The sequence below is a fragment of the Pinus tabuliformis genome, chromosome 5_2 (assembly GCF_031772625.1).
Source record: "Pinus tabuliformis cultivar Carrire ecotype Pingquan chromosome 5_2, CPIR1, whole genome shotgun sequence".
NCBI lineage: Eukaryota > Viridiplantae > Streptophyta > Pinopsida > Pinales > Pinaceae > Pinus > Pinus tabuliformis.
Window position 1 is genome coordinate 144104229 of NC_142306.1, and position 25911 is coordinate 144130139.

The 25911-nt window shown below is 38.0% G+C and overlaps 2 protein-coding genes across 2 annotated transcripts in view; both read left to right on the forward strand.

Moving 5' to 3' along the window:
• The first annotated feature begins 268 nt into the window (after positions 1-268).
• Positions 269-775, forward strand: LOC149157932 (uncharacterized). The gene has a single exon (XM_089433825.1). It carries the CDS (start codon positions 269-271, stop codon positions 773-775), a length of 507 nt encoding a protein of 168 aa, XP_089289951.1.
• A 165-nt stretch (positions 776-940) lies between these two features.
• LOC149157933 (tubulin gamma chain-like) overlaps positions 941-25911 on the forward strand; it is a 236874-nt gene continuing 211903 nt past the window's right edge. The window contains exons 1-3 of the mRNA XM_089433826.1: positions 941-1070; positions 1163-1300; positions 13775-14175. Of these exons, the coding sequence (XP_089289952.1) occupies positions 941-1070; positions 1163-1300; positions 13775-14175 (669 nt within the window). The remainder of the gene's footprint in view (positions 1071-1162; positions 1301-13774; positions 14176-25911) is intronic.

The following is a 25911-nucleotide window of genomic DNA, read 5'->3' on the forward strand; positions in this document are numbered from 1 at the left end:
TCAGTAGCTAATTCAAATATTGATTTGGGGTAATGGATCAACCATGTAAAAATATCTATACATATCAGCAAGATGATCAAGAGTCCAAATCAAAAGGGTATGGTCATAGATTTGTCAAGACTCCTCAGGAAAAGGGGTTCTTAAAATCGAGCACCAGGCTCCTCCTCTTCCTGCGCCATGTAGTGAGTGTGTCAAAAACAAGACAGTTCCAGAAAAGGTCTCTGCTCCCAAGGATCCTTTAGAAGAGCCTGTTATGATGTAGTCTAACATGGGGAATTATGATGTCCTTCCTGACCCTATAGTCTTACCAAAGGATAAAGAAGATTCTAAGCGCAAGATCTGGCACATGAGTTTTGATGGTGCCTGCTCAAAACCAGGCAAAGGGGTCGTAATTGTTTTGACTTCACCTCTAGGGCATGTATTCAAGTTTGCTTTCCGTCTAGAGTTCGAAGCTACTAACAATGTAGCTGAATATGAAGCTTTATTGATGGGCCTTGAAATAGGCAGGGACCTCAAGATAAAATCAATAAGTGTAAAAGGTGACTCTGATCTTGTCATCAAGCAGGTCAAGGGTGTATTCTCATGTAAAAGTGACAGACTCAAGAAGTACAAAAACACTGTTTGGGATACTATTGAGTTTTTCGATGCCTTTGGTCTACATATCATACCTAGAGACGAAAATGGTCAAGCAGTTGAGCTCGCTGTAGCCGCTTCCACTTTCCAAATCTCTGATAATTTAATAAATGATAAGGCCAAAATAGAAGTAGTTTTCTGACCATCTGTACCTAATAATGTGGAACATTGGCAATTGTTTGATGATTAAAAACAAATTGTCTGTTTTCTTAATCACTTGGTTGAGTTTGAAAATTTCCAAGCTTGTTCCAAGGAAGAAGGGTCTGTTTTTAAAAGAAAGGATGTGGTAAATCCTACTTTAGGGAATATGGTGTTTGTGGAGCAACTCTTTGATAGAAATGATGCCACCAAGAGGGCTGATGAAAAGAAGATGGATCTCGATGAGTTTATTGAAGTAAACATTGGTTTTCCCAAGAACCCAAAGATGCTTAAAATTGGTAAAGGGACTTCTGAGGAAGAGAAAGAAAACTTAATTGATCTACTCGTAGAGTATGAGATGTCTAGGATTTCTCTTATGATGACCTCAAAGGTTATAGAAAGGATGTTATTGAACATACTATTCCTTTGAAAGATGAAGATGCTAAACCATTTAAGCAAAAACTTAGGCAAATCAATCCTAAGTTGGCCCCTCTCGTTCAGAAAGAGTTACAGAAAATGCTTGCTGCTGGTATCATTAGACAAACTCGACATTCTTCTTGGTGTTCAAATTTGGTGATTGTTAGAAAGAAGAATGGTACTATCAGGTTGTGTGTTGATTTCAGAAATCTTAACTTGGCTTGTAAGAAAGATAATTATCCTTTACCTAACATGGAAAATATGCTTCAAAGGATAACTGGATCTGGTATGATGTCATTATTGGATGGGTTTTCTGGTTACAATCAAGTTTGGGTTAAGGAAGAAGATCATCATAAGACTACCTTCACCATGCCTTGGGGTACCTTTGAATATCTCAGAATGCCTTTTGGGTTAACAAATGTAGGGGCTACTTTTCAGAGAGCTATGGATTACGCTTTCAAAGAATTAATTGTCAAAATCATTGAAATTTACCAGGATGATCTCACCGTCTTCTCAAAGGTTGGCAAAGCTCATATAAACCATTTTAATTAGGTTTTTGACAAATGCCGAGAATTTGGCATAACATTAAACCCTGCCAAATATATTTTTGGGGGTGACTGAGGGAAAATTGCTGGGTCACATCATTTCCAAAGATGGTATCAAGATTGACCCTGAAAGGGTTGAAGCCATTCAACTAATTCCATTGCCCCATAATTTTAAGGTGATCTTGTAGATTTGCCAGCAAATGGGCAGATGCTCAAGTTGTATTATAGAGACGACATCTGATGCCATAGGGCATCTTTGTATAGTATCTCTAACCCTACTCTTCATTTATGTCGATAGCTAGTTTTAATTCACATATTCAAGATATATGTTCTTTATATTTTAGTTTGTTCGAGCATACTTTTTCTATTCCAGCTAATTTACTATGTATGCATGAGTTTTTGGATTTTGAATGGATATCTATTTGATGGATTTCTGTTTGCTTGGATGCAAGATTCTGGGATTCTCACGTTATTTCATGGAAGCAACGTGTCCCCATATGAAGTTAGATGTTGCACACATTTTGTCAAAATCCCAAGGAAGCAGTGGTAGCATATTTTTCTTCAAAGACCAAGATCATCAGCTATCAACTCTTGAGTCATTGTAAACCCATTCTGCAAATTTGTAATGTAAATGATGCTAGTAACATCGTATATGTATGTAACAACCTAGGTAAGTCTATTTTTTTGGCAACGAATTTCATCCTATGAGGTTTTTCGTCTCATTGATTCAACTATGTTTCTAAACACGAATGATCGACAAAGTTTTTTCCTCTAGCCTCACCCCAAAGCTATGGTGAAATTATTGTCAAAGTCTTAGGTGAGTCTTAGTGTTTTAGTTGAGTCTTCTGTAAAAGTGATTTGGGAATAATTTAAAGTAATTGGCTAAATTATTTTATTACAAATCACTTGGTCTACTGGATCATATTGTGTCGCAGAATTGGGTAAGTTATTTGAGAGTCTATAACGAACGAGATTCCCCCTTTGAGGGTTGAATTATGAAAAATCTTATGAAAAAAATATTTTAGTGCATGGTCCCTCGCAATCAGACACCATGGCTAAATTATTTGAGGGTGGAAAAATAATTAATCTCTTCAATTGTCAATTAATTAATTTTTTTGGCAAAAATAAAATTAATCTTAAGCCAAAAAATAATTAATTAGAGTGCAAAATTAAAAATGCTAGAGAAATTAAATTCTCTAAGTGGAAAATTTCGTTGGTTTTGAAAAAATTAATTTTTGGAAGTCCCCCACTAAGGGAATATTGGAAATTTCAAGAAAAATTGGACCTTTGGACCTTGGTGGTCAAGTCAAAGTCAATTTTTTGAGGAAATTAGCTCAAAATAATTATTTTTGCGCTAATAAAAAATGGGTTTAATGAGAAATTCGAAAATTCCTCAAAAATAATTATTTCAACAATAGAAATTAAAAGATGATCAAGGATTTATCAACGATCAAGATTATTTTCATTGGGATCAAGCCAACTAGCCGTTATTTTCCACTTGGAGGATTTATCTATAAATTAGAGCCTAGAGGTCATTCGTGTCTCAAGCCACTGGATGTTTGGCTAGTGTAACTTTGTAAAAGTTGATGTAAAGCTACTATTGCCAACTTGTCCTTTGTCTTCACATTTCCATAGGGACTACCTCCCATAGCCTGCTGTTGGGAGACAACTAGAACGGAGAGGTCGAGGATTAGGGTAACAACCCCCGACTTGAGTCGTCGTTGTAGTGCCTGTACAATCTAAGCGACAACAAGCCATATCAAAGGAAGTCAACCCCTACAGATAGTTCTGTGTTGCCTTATGGAATTAGCTTCCTGTGATGTCCCATGATTTCTTCAACTCAACCAATCTCCTTGTGTAATCAACCTTTTCCCGTTGAAGGATATGCACTCTCAATTCATTGTAAGAAGTGCCCTTATACCTTGGACCAACAATGGCAACAACTTCAACCATGGAATGGTAGAATGGGTTGTTCTTGGAAATGTTGAATGTTATGTCACTCCAAAGAAAACATTTTGACACAATTTTGTGAACCTCCTCCTCCTACTTAACCATCGATTGAGTAGAAGGTTGCCCCCTAGCAACCTATCACAACATAAGGAAAGGTGAGAATGTTGAGGTGCCAGATGTTGCGGAATGTGAGCTCGAGGATTGGCTTTTCCCTACTCTTGAGAAACTTGTAGATATATTTGTGGGCTCAAGCCTCACTTCTTCCATCTGAGCTCTCTTCTTATGCATTTAATGGATTGGTTTGCATGTGGACAATTTCTAGGGTTGATGTTGGGCAAATCTCCACTACATTCCCTGGTATTTTGGCAAGGTGGTATTTCAAATAACTGATTTCGCGAAACATTTCCATGCCACATAACTTGTAATTCATCCTCATTCAATTATGACTCTTGTTGTATAGACCAGACTCCCATATTGGATCCAATGGCTTTGGCATTTTGATTCTTGATCTGTGTAGACTGCAAAGCACTAATTAAATTTGTAAACCAATGGAACTGAAAAAGGGGGCAGGCGAGGGACTTAGAATACATGTTAACAAAAAAATTCAACATTGCTTGAATTAAAGTACCCTAGCTACATAAGTGTCAAATTTTCCATTCAAAGAGGGAAAAAACAAGTATATCCAATGAACATTGCATGCCCTATACTAGATCTTGAAAAACAAAGAAATGGAAGTCAATTTACATACTTAGAAATATGGATATGGTATATTGGAGTAGATCTCCACTCAATAATGCTCAATTGATGGGAAAGAAAACTATAAATATTCCCTTGTTTGCTGGATGAAAAAATGTCACAAGGCTCAAACTACCCTTAGAGCTCAATCTTGGCAGAAGAAAAAACCAAAATAACCCTGAAAATCCTGAATCGAAGCTTATTGCATGGATTTCAGTAGCAAGGTGATAATTCGAGGTCGTCTTGCAATAAATAGGAAATTATCACCATGGGAATTTCTATATGGAGGTTTCTAAGGTTCTCCTCATTCAAACCCCCCGTCTCCTCCAATATAAGCAAACATATATTTGTCATTTGGTTTCGGGGTCCTGTCACTGTGGTTGAGGTGGCAGATCATGGGCATGCATGCCATATGCCCACTTATCCCTCGCATGTGGCATCATATGAAGCCAAACAATCCTTCGTTTTCTCCTGTGCCCTCATACCAAGCTCTTTGAAGGATACATGGTGGGGAGATTTAATGAGCTTCATGCTTGATTCGATATTTGAGGTGTGGTAATTCACTGGACTTAAGGTTGTATTCATGGATAGTGTTAAAATGACAAGGAAACTAGTATCAGGTTGATGGTGTGTGTTTGTGAGCCAAAACAACCTCTCTAGTGGTTGGTGGGCTTTTCATGCCTTTGTAAACTCTAGAGATGAAGAGAACTCCTTAAAACGCATGAGCCTTTTGCTCGGTGTTGGGATTGTAGTCTGGTTGGTCTCATTCAAAGTGAGAATCCTGGGAATTCTCCTGTTTGATCCAAGCCCTTTTTTCCTCTTTCGTGCAGTAAGAAGTTGGGAATGGTTCCCTTCTGGCTTGTTAATGGCTTTTCTGGAATCACAAGATGTCAGTTCTGAAGTCTTTCAAGAAGGCTTAGTAGTTCTCTTAATAGAATTCGGGGCTCCTCTGCCACCCTATGTGCCTCCAACATCCTTTTCCTTGGTGAAAGGTGGTATTGATTTGAGGACATCAACAAAGGAGAAGCTTCAAGCATCTCTGGGCTCACAAGTCTTTAATAGGTACACTTTCACCAGTTCATAGTTCAATTCCACTGTTGCCCTTAGTTAAGTACTGCTTCGTTTTCTTTGTTGGGTAGCTGCCTTCCTTTCTTCCTGCACGAAGCTCTCTTTGTGCCTTGAGTATCCTGGCTATCCTTTTGTGCTGGTCGCTCCCTCTGGGACTGCCTCTTCCTCCCCATTTGCTCCTCCTGATCGGAACCCTACCCTCCCCTCTCCTGACCCTTTTGGTTCTCTATCTATGCCCTTTTGTCATTCAGTGTCTCTGAATCCTCATTCCTCCATCCGCTTTCTAATCGTCATGGAGAACAAGGGCTATATTCCTGTTGCCACGGGAAGCACAAGTCAATGCAATTCCTTTCCTCACCCTGCCCCTTGGTTGTCAAGCCAAGAATGGCGACCTTCATCAGCAGATCCATTAGCAGTCACATACTAACCTCCATCTGACAGAAGAAATGCAAAAGTTCCATGCCAAAGTGAACCAGCAAGAAGATGAGATTGTGGCCATTCATCATCAACTTGCTGAACTGCAATCTCAGAGGAACTTCAAGGAACATCGCAGCACAGCCAACAACTCTTTCGGTTGCCCTTCGGATAAGATGTCAATTGACCCCCCTCCATGACTTCTGATCACATTTTGTAAGATTGTTTTTTTGTTTGGCCAATTTGGTGGTGCCTACAAGTGTAGAATGGTTAGCAAAATGTATGTATGGGGAAGCTTACTAGATGAAGTTTTTGGGTTTCCTCTTCTGTTCTCTATGGAAGATCTTGTACCTTGGAACAAAATGTAAGCGTTTCCCGAGTATTTGGCTGTGACCTGGCACAGATTTAATACCAGATTTACTCATTTCTGTTAAAAACAATATTCAAAAAACAAAAAATTAGAAAATATGAAAATACAAAAATATCTGACTAGCTTGAGTTTAATTTCAGATTTTTTTAGCTAGTTTCATTACTTGGGTTGCACTACAATTTTAACTAATTTTCCCAAGGACGGTATAGCTAGCTTGTCTTGTCCAAGACGGTTTATTTGAAGCAATACTAATGGTTGTAGAAGGGTTTTGCTGGTCTATAATTTCAATTTACAACAGCTAATTCACATGGTATGTGAGGCCCTTTCCTAGGGGTTTTGAGCCTAAAGGTCTATTCCATCAACCCCTTGTTTTCTACTCACTTTTGAGTTGTATTTGAACATTTTTAGAAGTGAGAAATCAAGTTTCTGCTTGCTGGAAATAAAAATCTGTAATAATAAAAAATCTGGATTTTGACCCTAGTGGGGATTTGACTCTCTTTTATGAATAACATATTTCAGACTTGAATATCTCAGCCATTACTCATTGTTTTGAAGTGGTAGGAGTGTCCTTTGTTTCATATTTTAGTATCCTAAGACTTTCACCGCATAGCCATACTTCTCTTGATCTTTTTAGGGCTTGAGGGTGGCCCCAAAGTGGGGCTATTGCTTGCTGTTTTTTGCGTTTTCTGCAGATTTACAGGTTTGAAGGTGCAGGACAGCAAGCAGTCTCTTCATTTCCAGCCATATACTAAGGCATCCATCAAGGTATTTCATCTCGATTTTAAAGTACATTTATTCTTGGTTTGAGTGTTTTTCTTTGCTGCTCTGCATTTTTCTGCGGTAAGAGATCATTTTCAATTTTTTTTTTTTTTTAAACTAACTTCAAGACTCCATCATCCAAGAGGAATTACAAGGCACTGGTATATCAACCTTGTGGTGGAGAAGTTGTGATTGTAGGGGTTCTTCATCGGATTTATACGAATTGGCCTAAAGAGTGGGGACTTCTGTTGAGACAACACTGGATCCTTGTTCTGTGTGATGTCACTCTAGCATCTTGTCGAACCTTAATAAGACTGCTAATTTGGTTGGTAACGGGTATATTTGAGTGAATGAAAGGTGGATTTTGTATATTTCTAAGGATAATGTTGTTGAGCAAATAAATATGAAGCTTTATGTCAGATTGAAGAATATTCTTTTATGCCCAGCAAAACCTAATGAATAATATTGAAGTGGGTATTTTGTAATTCTTACACTCATTTTATATAAAAATATTTATTAATAGGATTTACATATATAGCAATCCTGGGGTACTTACAATGTGAACTATAGTATTACCAAGCAGGGTTGCAGGGGAGCGCCCCCCTGCCCACAAATCCGCTCCCAATTTGCGCTCTGCTCGGGAGCTACCTCAGGAGCGCGGTCCCTTTAAAAAAATTTTGTTCCCTGTTTTCGAGGGAGCGATTAGGGGAGTGGTCGGGAGCGATTTTTTAAGAGGGAGAGTAGTTGGGAGCGATCGCTCCGAGAGCGATTTTTTAAGAAGGGGAGCGGTCGCGGAGCGATTTCTCCCGATCGCTCCCCCTCTTAAAAAAGCACTCCCGTCGGCGCCGAAAAAAGGCCGTGCGACGGAGAGAGGGAGGTGACGACCTAAATATTGAGAGGGAGAGGAAAGGGAGGGAAGGGGAAGGGCAAAGGTCAGAAAGATCCTCTCCCCTCCCATTATTCACCCATTTGTCTAAGTTGGAGAGAGCAAGAGAAAGTTTGGAGCTTGGAGAGAGCAAGAGAGAGCAGCTTGGAGAGAGCAAGAGAGAGGAGTTTGGAGGAGCTTGAGGAGCTTGCAAGGAAGATTGGAGCTTTGAATTGAAGGCCAAAGAGGTAGGACCTACACTCTAATCTAGCATTTTTGTTTTTTTATGTTCATTGCTAAATAAATTTTTTTCTCTATTTCCCATTCTCATTCCTCCATTTTTTTGTAGATTCAAAACTTCTGTGATGCCTGATTTTTGAATTTATATAAAGATGCAAAATTCGTGCCCTAAATTTAGAAATTGAATCAAATATTCAAGGAGAAAATTTTTACCCAGAGTTTTTTATTTACTCATGCACTCAATTAACTGGAATTTGATAAATGGAGATACAGAAGAACACCTGGCTATCTGTTTGAGGGTGTTTTTGTCTGTTGTTGCTCCCACTCCTATTACCAAACCGACTCTTTTCCTCCCAGCCTATTTGGGGTCTACCTATCCGGTCCCCAGATCCATAAGACTTCAAATGGAGATCTTCTGGCCCTTATGCCCAAAGCAACAAGAACAATCAAGACTTAAGGCTTAATCTTCCTCTCCGACTGAGACTCTATCTGTAATTCCTTCTTCGTTTATAAGACCAAAAAATCAAAATTCTTCCGATTCTATCTCGTATTTCCTCTCCTTATATCCCGAAAACCAACATCTTCCCCCTCCTTCCACCATTTCCGCATCGACATTCCATCTGTTTTTTCCCTACACTTGTCCTCTTATGTGGAACCAGAATGATCTTTTATTTCATTTTGAGGTGGTCACATATTTTTGTTTAAATAACACTATTTGATTAAATTAGATTTGATTGAGTTGATTTATTTCACTTTTAAAAGATAGGTTTTGTCGATGAGTTTTAACCGATAGGTTTTATTTAAGAGATTATACTTTATTCAATGTTTATGTCATATGTCCTTTTGATTATATTATTTAGTTCCTTTTGTTGATATGATTTTATGTATTATATTTCTTTTAGTAAAATAAAATGTATAATTCTTTTAGTTAATATAAAAATTATATATGTATATATATTTTAATTCACGTTTATCTTATACAATCCTCTGTATTTATTGATATTTTTTTTAATAGTACTCTGATTAGTTTCATATTATAGTGGTGGTATGCATAACAAGTACCCCACTCTACATATTCATCATATTCTGGTGAGTTAGGTATTTACTTAGTACTTCAATAATTAATTCATTACTCTATTCTTGGACATTGTCCAATATTAGCTAGTATGTGTACTAGTGCGATACATGTGATGCATGCATATGTAGCTATCATATGCATGCTCATTGCTAATATTTTTATATTTTTATATTTTGATGCATATAGGTCAACAAAAGCATGTAGAATGATGAATTAAATATAAAAAACGTAGATTGAACCATATAACAACATTCATCTAGAAGTTATAATCTTCATCAACCACGTCCAAAAGTTAGTAACATAGTAACATACAACATATTGAGTCTCATGATTCATCAATCTTAAAGTTTCAAGCTTTCAAAATTCAATATATAACATTTATCATCATTGATCACCAAAGTTGTACTTGTAAGCTAAGTGTAACCATTACAACAGATAATATCTAACATGAAATGAAATGTTATAAAATGAAATGAAATGAAACAACTTTCAACTTTTATGAAGCATCATATTCATAATTCATTACTAATGAGTTATAATTGCCAACCTCAAACTTGAATTGTCATATATTGTTTACAAAAAATATCATAATAAATATGAAAGAGTCAATAGTTATAAAAAACTACTAGAAACTAGAAAAAAAAAGTAAATCTATTATCTATTGCTAATGCTTGGGCCTCTTGCCAACATGAGAAATGTGTAATTTTTTAGTCTTGTTGGAAAATTAGGATCTTTGTCATTAATATCACCCTCTAAGCGTTAATATTCAGAAGTATCTTTGTCATTACCTTTGGATCTGTATAGGGATCTTTGTGATTAATATCACCCTCTAAGCATTAACATAAGATAGAGAAAGCATAGCATGTCAAGTCAAGATTTTGTTTGAGTGATGCGTACATTTTTAGGAGGGTCATGATAGAGGAGTTCGACAACCAATGTCACTAACATCAAGGTACATAGGGGGATTGGTGCTCTTGATTAAATATGAGTTCCATACCCTAATACATGAGAAAATCCAATGGACACATTGCAATCCCCCCAATCTTGAAATCCTGAAAAACTGATAAATCTGTTGGATTTTGATTGAAATCTAAAATGCTACTTTCTCCATATGAAATCCAATGAGGTTGGAACCACACTCAAACATCCTGAGTCATTTCATGGTAATGTTAAAAACTTAAGTAAATGGATGAAAATGAAGATTAAGGAGAATGTCACTTTTACTTTAAGAATTTAACATTACCATGAATCACATATCAATACTAGGGCCATAGGCTTGATCATTACGCTGTCCTACTCGAAACTTATTTGTTTCTTTGAAAAAATTTGCATTTGGAATATTACTGCAATTTTGTTTTTGCAAAAAAGATAAAACGCTCCTGAAAAAGAAGGGAGCGCGAATTGGGAGCAGGAGCATGAGGGGGTGGGGGGCTCCCCCGCAACCCTGCATTTGATGCTCTGACATGGTGGGAAGCATATGGCGGCATGGGCCTTTTGCCAAAACTGGTAAAAAAAATTCTCTCACAGGTTGTAAATACTTCTTCTGCAGAGAGGTGTTGGAGCACCTCCAACTTCATACATAATGTGAGAAGAAATAGACTCAATGAAAACTGGGCAGAAAGCTTGGTTTATGTGCACTACAAGTTGAGGTTTTTGAGTCATTATTGTGATCGGGCTTATGAGAATCCAACACATAAAATTTGGGACAACCACCCAGAGGACGATAATTTGGAGGATGGCACTATACATCTTGAAGAATTGGAAGCAAAACTTTTGAGAGATGATGATGAAGCAACAATAACCATGCCACCCCCACCATCCAGTAGCAGTGTTAGTGCTAGAGTTCCAACTATTGTTCCTTCGCTGTGGCCGCCTCCATCTACATCCTCACGTGGAGGGCATGTGCCTTCTGGTTTTGGTCGTGTGACTATGTAGGAGGAGACTCCTAGAAGATCACAAATAGTACCACTACCTGCTCAGAAATTAGACATCTCTAGTGGCAAGTGGCCCAAGATTAGCAATATATAATATATTTACTCGTCTTTTCTAGTTTCTAGTGGTTTTTACAACTGCTGACTCTTTCATATTTATTATGATATTTTTTGTAAACAATATATGACAAACTAAGTTTGAAGTTTGAAGTTGGCAATTATAACTCATTGGTAATGAATTATGAATATGATGCTTTGTGAAAGTTGAAAGTTGTTTCATTTCATTTCATGTTATAACATTTTATTTCATGTTAGATATCATTTGTTGTAATGGTTACACTTATCTTACAAGTACACCTTTAGTGATCAATTATGATAAATGTTATATATTGAATTTTGAAAGCTTGAAACTTTAAGATTGATGAATCATGAGACTCAATATGTTGTATGTTACTAGTGAACGTGGTTGATGAAGATTATAACTTCTAGATGATTGTTGTTATATGGTTCAATCTATGTTTTTTATGCTTTTTATATCTAATTCATCATTATACATGCTTTTGTTGACATATATGCATCAAAATATAAACAAATATATATTATATAAAAAATCGCTCCCAAACCGGGAGCTTCTGAAAATGTCGCTCTCACTCCTGCTTCCGCTCCCCGTTTTTGCTCCCGCTCCCAAGTAACCTTGTTACCAAGAGAACAATAAAAACTTTCAATTTGAGAATGATAAGGAGAATTCTTGAAGGGTTTAGTAGAGGAAAATAATTCTGGCTTGAAAAATCGTAATAAGGAGCTGATTACACAAATCAAGGAATTAAAAGTTGAAAATCAGTTCAATTAGAAACTACAAGAGGAAAATCAAGATCTCAAGAAGAAATTTGACAGTAAATTATTAGAGAAAGATGAAGAAATTTCTTGCCTAAAAGATCACAGTCGAAAACTACTTGCTGTATAACAAATCAAGAAGTCAGAGGATATGAAGTACTGCATTCATAAGTTGGAACAAGAGAATCAATATCTCGAGAATAAATTATTAGATAATGATGAAAAAATTTGCACTTAAGGAACCTTAATTAGAGGTTGCTCAAACAAATAAAAAGGTTAAAAGATGAGACACCAAAAAATCAAGACCTTAAAAATAAAGTTGACAAGTTAGAGATTAATGAAGAACTTGTATGCCTAAATGATCATAATCAAAACTTACACAAATTAAGAAGCTAAAGAAAGATTAGTAGTCACTACAAATCAAGTTAGAACAACTTACCAGGGAAGAAGTGTCAATTGCAAAAGAAATAATGACTGAACCTACGGAACTAGAAAAGTCTTCAGACATAAAAGTCCATGTCGTGGAGAAAGGAACCAATACAAATTCATTCAGCATCACAACTCGTAAAGATGCAAATTTAGTTGAGGTAAGCATATTTTTAGATGTAGTACAAACAATGGAAATTCCAAGTATCTCTACCTATAAAGTTTTAACGATAAAAAAAAGTATCACAAGTGTCCAAAAAAGACTTACTTCTGAAAGTGAAACAAGAAAGCCCTACAAGTATGGTAAATGAAGTTTATGTTACAAGGATGCCTCACTGCCATCCTAATCACAAGAGTCGATACCTAAACCAATCAGTATATCAAGATCGCTTTGAACAAAAACAATCAACTTCTGAAGAATGTCAATTCTAGTTCAATTGAGTCTCATAATAAAAATTCATCTTGGGAATCCTATGAGTGTAATGCTCTACAAAGGATTGAATTGGGTAGTCAGACCCTCTACAGTTTGACAATTCTGCTTGTTGCTTAGAAGATCGTATCAGTTTGTATTGTCAGCCGCTCCAACTATAAGAATAGAGAACCATGAGACTGCACCACTAAGTCAAATGAGAGATATGTCTTTCAATAAATACGATTTGAGGACAAATTTGACACATCCTATCCTTATCTGGTTATGGTTTTGAGAACATTGATGATAATCCCTATTTGTAATTTAAGGTCATAAGAATTTATTTTCATGTCAAGATTTTATTTTATTCTGTATTGGTTATTTCAATTTGTCTTGTGGTTCTCTGGGGAAAGTAGTTGAGATAATAACAATGGTTCCCCTTGTCTAATTGAACTCTTTTTGATAGTCCATCGCTTAAAATTGAGAACTTTATTCTCTATTTTAAACCTGCTTTGATGATGAGATTCACAATTTGTAATTAAGTTCATAAGATCTGATCCCCACATCAAGATTTTATTATATTTTCTATTGGCCATTTGTCTTGTGATATCTGTGGGGGAAGTAGTTCAGATAATAACAGTGGTTCTGCTTGTCTAATTGAACTATTTTTCTTGTGCACGTCACTGTTTTTCTACCATACTCTGTTTGTTTTGCTCTCAAATTTCTACCATTTGGAGGACTGTTGAGGTAATATTAATGTCCAGTTATATACTGCTGTCAAGTCCAATTCAATTCTTCTTTGGTATGAGCATTTTCATACAGTGCTTTTTGATTGTACATATAGCACCAATATGTGTGTATTTCTTTATTACTCTGGAATAACTTGAGTTTCTAGAGGTCTTTTATTGCTCTCAACATTTCTTGGATGAAGCTTATGGGATGTTTACTTGTGATGGCTGTAGGAATGGGCTCATATCTGTTGGAAGCTTTAAATGATCGATACAGCAAAAAACTAGTCCAGACATACAGCGTTTTTCCAAACCAGATGGAGACTAGTGATGTTGTTGTACAACCTTACAATTCTCTTTTGACTCTCAAGAGACTGACCTTGAATGCTGACTGTGTTGTGGTACTTGACAATACTGCTTTAAATAGAATTGCTGTGGATCGCCTCCACTTACCAAACCCAACATTTGCACAAACAAACTCCTTGGTGTCAACAGTAATGTCTGCCAGCACAACAACACTTCGCTACCCAGGGTATATGAATAATGATCTGGTTGGTTTGGTTGCCTCTTTGATACCAACACCAAGATGCCACTTTTTAATGACTGGGTACACACCCCTTACGGTGGAGCGTCAGGTTGGTTTTCCCCTATGAACGTTGTTTCCTGTTGTGTAGGTTGCATTCTTATGTTTGAAAGTTCAATGCTATTTTCAATTTTGATAACCTTGAATTAAACTTGCTTAAAATGATTTATTAGGGTATTTGTTGCTATCAAAATTATAATATACATTGAAGTTTACATTTTATTAATGTCTAGAAATGGCCAAAATAGGTGAATGGGACTTGGGGAATACAGCACACACTAACATCTATAAAGGGAGTGCATAATAAATTCCCAAGCAATGTAACTTTTTTCGGTGAAGTTATAATTTTATTGCTGATAAAGCAGGAACCAGGTTGCTGAAAAACCAAATTTTCAGCCAAGCTATTCTTCTAAGTAATAACTCCAACTCTAATCCTCTTCGGCTAGATGAGGACCTTAATTTAGCTAGTAGATTTGAAAGAAACTCTAAATACTGGACCTAGAATTTATTTGTACTTAGTTAATCAAGCTCTGTAGTTCCCAAGACCTTCTAATTTGTAATGGCATAATCAAGTGGCCAAAGTCCAACCAGATGGCTTGTATTCATGGGCTTGGCAGTAGTGTCAAGGATGATGTAATATCTGATTTCCATGTCTCCAACCAAATTGTAAATTAGAATGTCACTCTGTAATGGTCTGACTTGAACAATTTCTTGGAATTGATCAATCTATAGTCCTTTCTCCATAAGTCAAAGGTATTTTTTAACGCTTCAAATGTTATACCTAAGCATAGTAATCTAGGTGACTATTTTGGATAGAGAAAATCATACATATAGATATGTAGGTGAATATTCGATAGACAATATATAATTTGCTATTAAAACTTAATTTTTGGGGAATATTATCAATTTAATTATATTTTATGGAAAAGAATATCAAAGTTTTAAATGAAAAATAGCTAATTGTTAAAATTGGCAACTAGGGCTAAATTCCACCTTAGGACGGTTCATTTGATGGAGATGATGATTGCTTTGGATTCCTCTTTTTCGAGAGGTCCAAGATTGATATAAAGATCATCTCATTCGGACAAGCAGAAGTGTGATTTTAAATTTATGTCCACACATGTGCAAATTGTTCAGGTCGGCCTCAGCTTAATGTAGGCTCAAGAAGCCCAATGGATGTGTCTCTTCACTCACAACGAAGTGTATAAATAGAAGAGACCTCACACCTCATTTGGACATCATTCACTCACACATTTCTTCTCTCTTTTCATTAGATTGGTTCGTATAACTTGGGAAACCTCTCTCTCTCTTTCTCACATGTGTGGCTAGGAGGACGAATTTCTGGGCTAAGTCACCAAACCGAAATTGTAGAATTTCAGATTGCTTGACCAACATTGACCACATTGATTGAGGCCGTTTTGACCGAATTTGATTGCGGTTTTGAGGGCATAATTTCGATTTCTCTAGGTTGCATTGACTAGCACAAAAATTGAGGATTTTGGAGTTGTTTCACCTGTGTTGACCGTAGGCCTGTTTGACCACAAGTTGACCAGAGTTTTTGTCGCTGTTTTGGGTTGACTTTGATCACTGTTGGAGGCTGAATTGAACTGCCTTTGACCAAGCTTCAAAGGAGGTGTTTTATTGCTGAGTTGGCTAAAGTTGACGTTCTGGTTAGGGCTGAAGTTTGACTACAGAATTTAACAGGGTTGATTTGACTTTGCATTGACTTTTGTACTCTCTCTGCTGAACTATTGAATAATAATAAGAAGATTTGATCAAAGGGTTTTCCCCACATTGGGGTTTTTCCTTGGCATCCGCCACATCTGGTGTCCTCTTGTCTTGGCTTGTCTTTTGCACTTGTTTTATGTTCTATCTACATTTATTGTCAATGTGATTAATGATTAATGTGATTGCTACTAAATATAATTGGAAATTGTTATTGGGTTGCTAAAGGAACATTGAAGTAAATTGTGCTAAGCATAGAACATACCATTGCTATCTAAAATTAACATGGTATTAGAGCCCAGGTGAAGACAAAGCCCAAGCAAGAGTGAGAAAAACAATCACTAAGGAAAGCTATTGGACAAGAATTTGGAGCTAGCCTCAATGACGACTACATCATACTTCAAATTTGAGGACAAGCTTAAGGACAAATCCGACTATCATGCATGGAAGATGTCTCTGGATTTGACTTTGGAAGAGAATGATGCTATGGACTATGTCAAAGGAAGAGTGGTGGAGCCTCCTTCAAATGCACTCGCTGTTGCAAAAAAAAAAGTATAAGAAAGGTGAAGTCAAAGATAAGAAAATTATTGTCGATGCTATTCACAAGCCTTTGGTTGCATATATTTTTGATTTGGAAACATCTAAGGAGATGTATGACATGTTGGTTGGGCTGTTCAAAGTAAACAATGCAAATCAAGTCATCTTTCTCAAGAACAAGTTGAAAGACATCGAAATGGAGAGAGGAGAGTCCATTCAATCCTACTTCATGAGGATTACCGAAATCAAGAATGATCTCCTATCTATTGGAGAAGTTGTTGGTGACAGGGAGCTCACTCTTATTGCTCTTGGAGGTCTTACAAGAGAATGGGATGTGTTTAACATCACCATCCTCAACAATGACAACATTCCGAGTTTTGATGAATTATTTTCTAGATGCACCCAAGAAGAAATAAGGATGATGGAAAGAGATAAGCCCTCAAATGGAAGTAATCCTAACGCTTTCTTTGCTCATGCTAAAAGGAAGAACAATGCTGGTCCAAGAAGACAAGGTCAGGGATTTAAGCCAAGAAAGAAGCAAGAAAAGGAAGATGCTTCAATTGCAACAGGTTTGGCCACTTTGCTAGAGAGTGTACTCACAAAAAGGATACTCCAAGGGATGATGACAACAACAACCTCAACAATTACAAAGGCAATGGCAATCAAAGAAACAATAGGTTAAACAACAAAGGAAAGAGGAATGCTCCCGTTGCTCGATATGGAAATGGTTGTCCCCCCAAAAGGTTGAGAAACTCCAAGTATGAGGAAACTAATGTTGTAGATAAGCAAAAAGAATTTTATCTTATTTCTACCCTCACCACTGCCTCTCCTTCGGATACATTGGATCATTGGTTGATTGATAGTGGTGCCTCAAGGCACTTCACTGGGTACAAGGAGGCCCTCTCAAACTTGGTTGAAAAGAAGACAAATTTGGAGATCATACTTGGGGACAATGCCACCTACCCCGTGAAAGGGATTGGGACTGTCACTCTTCACTTAAATCAAGGTCAAACCCTTCATCTACAAGAAGTATTGTATGTACCTGATTTGAAAAAAAACTTGGTATCTATTTTTACGATGGAAGATAAAGGTTTCAAGGTGACATTCATTGATCGGAAGGTATGCGTTTGGCAAAGGAACCGAAAGATTCATTTACACTTGGATTTAGGGTTGAAGGTCTCTATCAGGTTGGAGGAAGTCCTTTGGGAGCTATGACTTGTGATACTTCTCTTCAATCCGAATTATGGCACCAAAGATTTTCTCACCTTCATTACAAAGCCTTACCTGATGTAAGGAAGATGGTCACAGGTATGTCTGAATTCAACATAGATCATGAAGGAGTTTGTCAGGGTTGTGCAACTGGAAAACATACAAGGGGACCATTCCCTTCAAGTGAAATTCAGACAATCGATATTCTTCAATTGGTCCATTCTGATCTATCAGGTATGTTGGTTGTCACATCTCTAGGAGGATACTTGTACTATGCAATTTTTGTGGATGACTTCTCTCGCAAAACATGGATCTATTTCTTGAAGAAGAAGGACGAAGTGTTTAAATGGTTCCGCTCTTTCAAAGCCTTGGTCGAAAATCAAACAAGGAAGAATATCAAAATATTGAGGACCGATAATGGAACTAAATATGAGTCAAATGAATTCAATGACTATTGTAGAGAAGCTAGCATTAAGAGGGAGACCACTATTGCATAAAATTCTGAGCAGAATGGAGTTGCTGAAAGGAAGAATCGAACTATCATAGAAGCCACTCATGCCATGCTTCATGATCAAGGCCTACCGATGTTCTTATGGGGAGAAGCTGCGAACACCGCTGTATATGTTCAAAATAGGTGCTCGCATCAAGCATTGGACTTCAAGACTCTCGAAGAAGTTTTCACCAATGAGAAACCTAATGTTTCTCCTTTTAAAATTTTTGGTTGTCTCGTATATTTTCATGTACCGAAAGAGAAAAGAAACAAGCTAGATGCATTTGGGAAGAAAGGAACTTTTGTGGGCTACAATGAAACTTCGAAGGCGTATAGAATCTATGTGCCTGGTCAAAGAAAAGTGGAAATAAGTCATGATGACACCTTCGATGAAGATTCTGCCCTTGGGAAAGTTAGAGATCTTCCTATCCCTAGGAAGGACAACGATGATGATGCATGAAAGAAGGATGAATCTCTGACATATGATCTGATGCCTGATGTTGAAGGCCCAATGGATCCCATTGATCCACCTCCTAGTGAGCCCTCTACCTCAAAGAAAAGACCTTTGTGGCTCAAAGAAACTCTCGAAGATGTTGAAAGAAATGTTGCACACAGGGTGACATTTTGTGAAAGCAAGAAGCCAAACAGGCACTGAGGGTACTTAGCTGCTATGAGTACCATTGTTCAACCTGAGCCATGTACGTTCGAAGAAGCCATGAAGCACCAAGTATGGAAGGATGCGATGAATGAAGAATATGAATCGATCGTGAAGAATGATGTCTGGGTTGTGGTTCTTAGACCTAAGGACAAGTTAGTGGTCACTTCAAAATGGATTTACAAAATGAAACATGAGTTGATGGGAGTGCTGAAAAATTCAAGGTCAGGTTCATTGCTCGAGGCTTCTCTCAAAAGGAAGGAGTGGACTATGATGAGATATTTGCACCAGTTGCCCGATACACCACTATCCGATCCATCATTGCTCTTGCTGCCTCTCAAGGATGGAGCCTACACCAAATGGATGTCAAAACTGCCTTCTTGCATTGCTCGCTTAAGGAGGAAATCTATGTAGAGCAACCTGAGGGGTTTGAAGTTCAAGACCAAAAGGCACATGTATGCAGGTTGAAGAAAGCCCTCTATGGGTTGAAGCAAGCCCTTAGGGCTTGGTATGAGAGGGTTGATAGCTATCTTATGAAGCTGGGTTTTACTAGGAGTGAAGCTGACTTGGACATATACTTCAAGGTTGAAAAGGACAGGCCTCTCATTCTGGTTCTTTATGTGGATGATCTCTTTCTGGCTAGTGCAGACCCCCTCATTCATCAATGTAAGAGGGAGTTGGCTTTCGAATTCGAGATGAAGGACCTAGGACTGATGCATTATTTCCTGGGGTTGGAGGTCTAGCAAAAGCTAGGTCAAATTTTCCTTTCTCAAGGAAAATACACTGTGAAGCTACTTGAAAGATTTAGGATGGTGGACTGCAAGTTCGTGACTACTCCGATGGAACTTAACTTTAAGAAGTTATGCGAATGTGCTGCTGGGCCCGATTTGGGAAATCCTTCTGAGTATCGTCAACTCGTGGGGGCCCTGATGTTCTTGGTGAACTCCTATCCGGACATATGTTTTGTAGTGAATACACTGAGTTAGTTTATGGTCGAGCCTCATCACATACATTGGATTGCTGCCAATAATCTCTTGAGATATCTCCGGGGTACAATCACTTATGGACTGAGATACACTACCGGGAATGTGAGGCTCCATGGTTACTCTGATGCAGACTGGGCTGGTAGTGTGGTGGATCGTAAGAACACGTCTGGGTGTTGTTTCTCTTTGGGATCTGTTTCAATATCTTGCATGAGCAGGAAGCATAAATCGGTTGCTTTAAGCACCGTTGAGGCCGAAAACATTGCTGCTAGTATGGCTTGTTGTGAAGCTGTTTGGTTGAGGAAGCTCTTTAGTGAGCTATTTAAGCACGTTCAACATAGCAACGTGATCTTCTGCGACAACCAAAGTGGGATTCACCTTTAAGAGAATCTCGTGTTCCACGACTGCTCCAAGCACATTGATATCAAGTAACACTTTATCCGGGATATCATACAACGAGGAGCAATAAGGCTCCATCACATCAGGACAGATGAGCAGGTCGCAGACATTCTCACGAAACCCTTTGGGAAGGTCAAATTCATAGCCTTCCGAGAGAGAGTTGGAGTCGTGGAAAGACCATCATATAAGGGTCTCGCATGAGTTGGACACTGAGCTCTGGGAGCTCCAGGGGGCTTGGGGTTATTGTTAAGTTTTCTAAGTCTGGCACATCAGAAATCCCTACTGCATTATCTGGTTTAATTTCTCCTACTTGTTCTTTCCATTAACAAGTTATTTATAAATATAAATACAGAAATAAACACAAATGCAGCCTTAACACATATACAGATTAGCAACTAAAATAACTGAGACAATCACAAAAGGGACACCATTATTTTTGGATAATCGTCGCCGGAAAAACCAATGCGGGAAAACTGGTGCAGCAGATATGAGGGTTTTATTATTATGTAGTTTTTGAATACAACTAGGGTGCTAGAAATGGCTCACCCTTCAGAGAATTTCCTTGGCAGAAGTAGCTCTCCTCGGAGACAGATATTTCGACTGATCAACAACCGAATGATTGATCCCACAACAACTTTGACAGTTCCTTAGCTCGACAATGAAAGCTGCTCCAAGCTTCTTTCTAGAACTGCGTCACCCTTTCCTGGCTCATCAGCACTCAGTCTGCCCCACGAAAATTCTTCTGGCACTGCCTCTTGGCCTTGCGTCAGCTCTGCTAGCCTTTGTGCAGCTACTGAAGCCTCTGCATCAGCTCTCAGACCCTCTGCGTCACCCACGCTGGCCTCTTCAACCTCTGCGTAGCTCCCAACTACCTTTGCGTAACACCCAGCTGCCTCTACGTCAGCCTCTCCAGGCTTTGCACTGTCTCTTTGGCACTATCTCTGCCTCTCTACTATGTATTCTCGACCTTGTGCCGAACTGCCCCTCGCTGCAACAGATCACTAGCTCGATTCTCTCAGCAAAACCCCGCTCCAGAAAATCGAACTGACTGATCAATTTGGTGTATCTCCAATTGACCCTCAAGCCTCCTCTTATACTTTTCCTGTTGAGTCTTCAACGACCGAGATTAAGTCCCTAATCAACGACTAAGATTAGATTTGGCTTGATCCATGTCATTTAGAACATTCTCACCTAGTTTTATATTAATACCCATTAATATTTTAATTTTCCTAAGTTTAGACTTAGGAACCCCATTAAAAATATTAATTATTTTAATATCTCTCCAACCGGGTGGAATTTCCCCAAACCATTTCTAGGTCTTGGAGATTTTATGTGCCTTAGCCTCTCCACCAATTTTCATGGCTAGAGCACATCTGATGCTACCGCAAATCAACAGCTATGAGCTACCATAGTGTGGGTGGTTCACCTTTCCCTAGTGGTGCGCTATGTACAGGGAGAGTGGTTCACCTTCCCCTAGTGGTGCGCTATGTACAAGGTGAGTGGTTCACCTTCCTCTACGATTGACATATGCAGAGGATGAGTGGTTCACCTTCTCCTATGGCATATAAGCAGAATGAGTGGTTCACCTTCTCCTATGGCATATGAGCAAAATGAGTGGTTCACCTTCTCCTGTCGATGCCCCAACATACATCTTACCCATGGAGTCCGGGACTCATGGGAAGTAACTCTCATCTGACCAATGAGTTGGGAAAAGTGGTTAGGGACCATAGCACTACCGATGGACACATCGTGTACTACCATACTCCCTATGACTATGATGCATGGTGTTCAACAACTTGATTTGGGATCATTTGAGTTTCTACCTCTGGACTGACTTTTGTCAGTGGAGAGTGGTAAGGTTTTGTGACTCACTCTCTATCACTTGTTCATTTTTACTTCATGGTTAAGCAGAGCAGAGCATAGATGACAAAGATGGTTCATGACGATAGGATGGTGTGATGATGACACATGGATTGGCAGGTGGAATTCTCTCTAGTTGAGAAGGAGTGTTAAAATTGGCAACTAAGGCCAAATTCTACCTTGGGACAACTCATTTGATGGAGATGATGATTGCATTGGATTCCTCTTTTGGAGAGGTCCAAGATTGATATAAAGATAAGCTCATTCAAACAAGCAAAAGTGTGATTTTGAATTTATGTCCACATGTGCAAATTATTTAGGTCGGCCTCAGCTTACTCAAGAAGCCCAATGGATGTGTCTCTTCACCCACAACAAAGTGTATAAATAGAAGAGGCCTCACACCTCATTTGGACATCATTCACTCACACATTTCTTCCTTCTCTTCATCAAATTGGTTCGTACAACTTGGGCAACCTCTCTCTCTCACACGCGTGGTTAGGAGGATGAATTTCAGGGCTAAATCACAAAACGAAAATTGCAGAATTTCAGACTGTTTGACCAGCGTTGACCAACTTTGACCGATGTTGTTTTGACTGAATTTGACTGCGGTTTTGAAGGCATAATTTTGATTTCTCTAGGCCACATTGACTGGCACAGAAATCGAGGATTTTGGAGCTGTTTGACTTGCGTTGTTCGCAGGCCTGTTTAACCGCAGAGCTGAAGGCAGGTTGATTGAGTTTGACTAGAGTTTTTGTGACTATTTTGGGTTGAATTTGACCACTGCTAGAGGCCAAATTGAACTGCCTTTGACCGAGCTCTAAAGGAGGTGTTTTACCACTGATTTGGCTAAAGTTGACTTTCTGGTTAGGGCTGAAGTTTGATTGCAGTTGACTGCAGAATTTGACAAGGTTGATTTGATTTTGTATTGAATTTTGTACTCTCTCTCTCTGTTGAACTATTGAATAATAATAAGAAGAGCTAATCAAAGGGTTTTCGCCACATTGGGGTTTTTCCCTAGCATTCGCCACATTTGGTATCCTCTTGTCTTGACTTGTCTTCTACGTTTGTTTCATGTTCTATCTACATTTATTGTCAATGTGATTAATGGTTAATGTTATTGCTACTGGATATAATTGGAATTCGTTATTGGGATGTTAGAGGAACATTGAAGTAAATTGTGCTAAGCATAGAACGTACCATTGCTATCTAAAATTAACACTAATCGTTGACCATTTTTTTTAAAGGGACAAAAATTAACTCATTTAGGAAAGCTTCCCAGTAATTCGTTGTGGTTTCATTAGTCTTTTAAGAATATTGCTATCTAATTTATGGCATGATCAATATCTTGGACTTATCCATCTACAACCCCTTCATCCTTAGTCCTTCATGTGTTCATTAGTTCTAGAATCTTGGATGATAAACCTGATTAGTTAAGGGTTAGTTGCTCACTTGTGGACCAACAAGATCTGCATCATTGTTGGCAGCAATTGCTCCTCTTCCTTTGTATCAAGTAACTTACTATTTTGTGTTGAAAATTGTAACTAGGTTTGGTCTTCATAAAATGTATTTGTCAAAACAATTTTTATTATTGTTACAATGAATTATTAAAGCATGGGTTTTCATGCTTGGGTCATCATTTTATTAGTCAAAGTCCCCATTGTGGACTCCTACGATTAATAAAGAGCCATTAGAGTCATTGTATATTTTATGAGACCCTTCTTGGGCTTTCAAATGATGTAAAAAGAATTATTTTTGAGTCAAAAAATGAATTATGTAACCTCCGCACCAAGTCGACCTTAAAAAAGACAATTCGACCTCATTGGAAGGCTATATATACAAGGTAGTTCGAATTCATTTAAGCATCTCTCTCTCACACATAGTTCGATATCTGGAAGTTGGAAGCTGGGAGAAGGTGTGAAGTTGAAGGAAGAGTCTAAAAGGAGTGCGAGTTTGGTCAAGAAGGAAGGGAAGAAGAAAATCGAAGTTTTGGTCTCTCTCTCGTGTGGGCTAGTTTAGGAGATCGAAGTTTCCTTATCAAGGTTGAAGCTGTTGCTGATGCTGAAAGCTGCCAAGTCGAAGCTGCTATTGATGTCGGAGGTTGCCAAGTCGAAGCTGCTGTTGATACCGGAAGATGCCAAGTCGAAGCTGCTGCTAATGCCAGAAGCTGCCAAATCGAAGTTGCTGTTGATGCCAAAGGTTGCCAAGTCGAAGCTGCTGTTGCTGCTGATGCCGGAGGCTGCCAAGTTGAAGCTGCTGCTGATGCCAGAGGCTGCCAAGTTGAAGCTGCTGCTGATGCCAGAGGCTGCCTAGTCGAAGCTGCTGTTGATGTCGGAAGCTGCCATGTCGAAGGTGCTGCTAATGCCGGAAGCTGCCAAGTCAAAGGTGTTAGGGTCGAAGTGTTGCTGTTGCTAGGTTGAAGGTTGGATTGAAGAAGGAGAGGTTGGCTTGGTGTGGAGGAGGTCTTTGTCTAGGTTGAAGAGTCTCAAGGAAAACTATTGAACGAAGAGATTTTGACTAGGTTTTCCCCTAGATAGGGGTTTTGTCCTGACAGAGTGCCTACATCTTGTGTCTTGTGTTTTTGTGATCTTCATGCACACATAATTTGATAATTGCTTGATGAAAGATAATATAACAAATAAGTAAAAGAAGCCAACATAATTCAGAAGTAATTATCAAGAAAGAGAAATCTAACCCTAATCCTACTAGCATTGATTTCTCAACATTTTGGATAGAGAAAATCATACATATAGATATGTAGGTGAATATTCGATAAACAATATATAATTTTCTATTAAAACTTGTAATTTCGGGGAATATTATAAATTTAATCATATTTTATGGAAAAGAATATCAAAGTTTTAAATGAAAAATAGGTAATTGTTTATTTTTTTTTAAAGGACAAATCTATCTGATTTAGGAAAGCTTCCCAGTAATTCATGGTGGTTTCATTAGTCTCTAAAGAATATTGCTATCTAATGCATGACATGATAAATATCTTGGACTCATCAATCTACAACCCCTTCATCATCAGTCCTTCATGTGTTCATTATTCCTAGAATCTTGGATGATCAACTTGATTAATTAAGGGTTAGTTGCTCATTTGTGGACCAACAAGATCTGCATCATTGTTGGTAGCAATTGCTCCTCTTCCTCTGTCTTGAATAATTTACTTTATCTTTTCCCTTTTAACAAATCTTATCTTTTGAGAATCATGCTATCAACATGATGTTAGTCTCATTTCTTTCAGTTTCTCCAACTGCTTAATATCATAGATTTCCTTGTAGGCCCTTTCATTTTCTTTCCCATCGGTCTTCCTTCTGTTGCCTAGCGTTCTGCTAGCTTTGTCCAACTTTAAAGCTCTCATATTATTTGCTCACCTCTGGTTATATTGACGTTGCTGATCTAACGACATGTAACTGATTTGATCCTTACGCTTTTGTTACATTGTGCTTGCAAACTTTTTCCAGTAGCTACATATTATGCTATGAGTGTGTATACAAAATTTGCTCTCAATTTTGTCTTTTGACATACTATTATCTATTTATTGGTTAATGCTGATTTTTGTAGCACCAAATGTGTTTTAGCCACGAAATTTGGTGGAGAGACTAGAATACATGTATTCTCCAAAACCCAGAAATCATTTATGGAAATTCCGCCTAGAGATGACTTAATTAAAATAATTAATCTTTTTTTAATGATGCCTAAGTCTAAACTTATGAAAACTGATTAATTAAAGGGTATTAATTTAAGTCATGGTGAAATCTTCTAGAAGAAGACATGGATCGAGTTCTAGTTAATCTTAGCGATTGATTATGTTTTAATCTTGGTCGTTGATGTCTCAACGAGGGATTATAAGAAGAAATTCGATGGGGGTTGGAGAACACACTTGAGACACCAAGGAATTCGATTTTGCTGGGAAATTGATCTTTA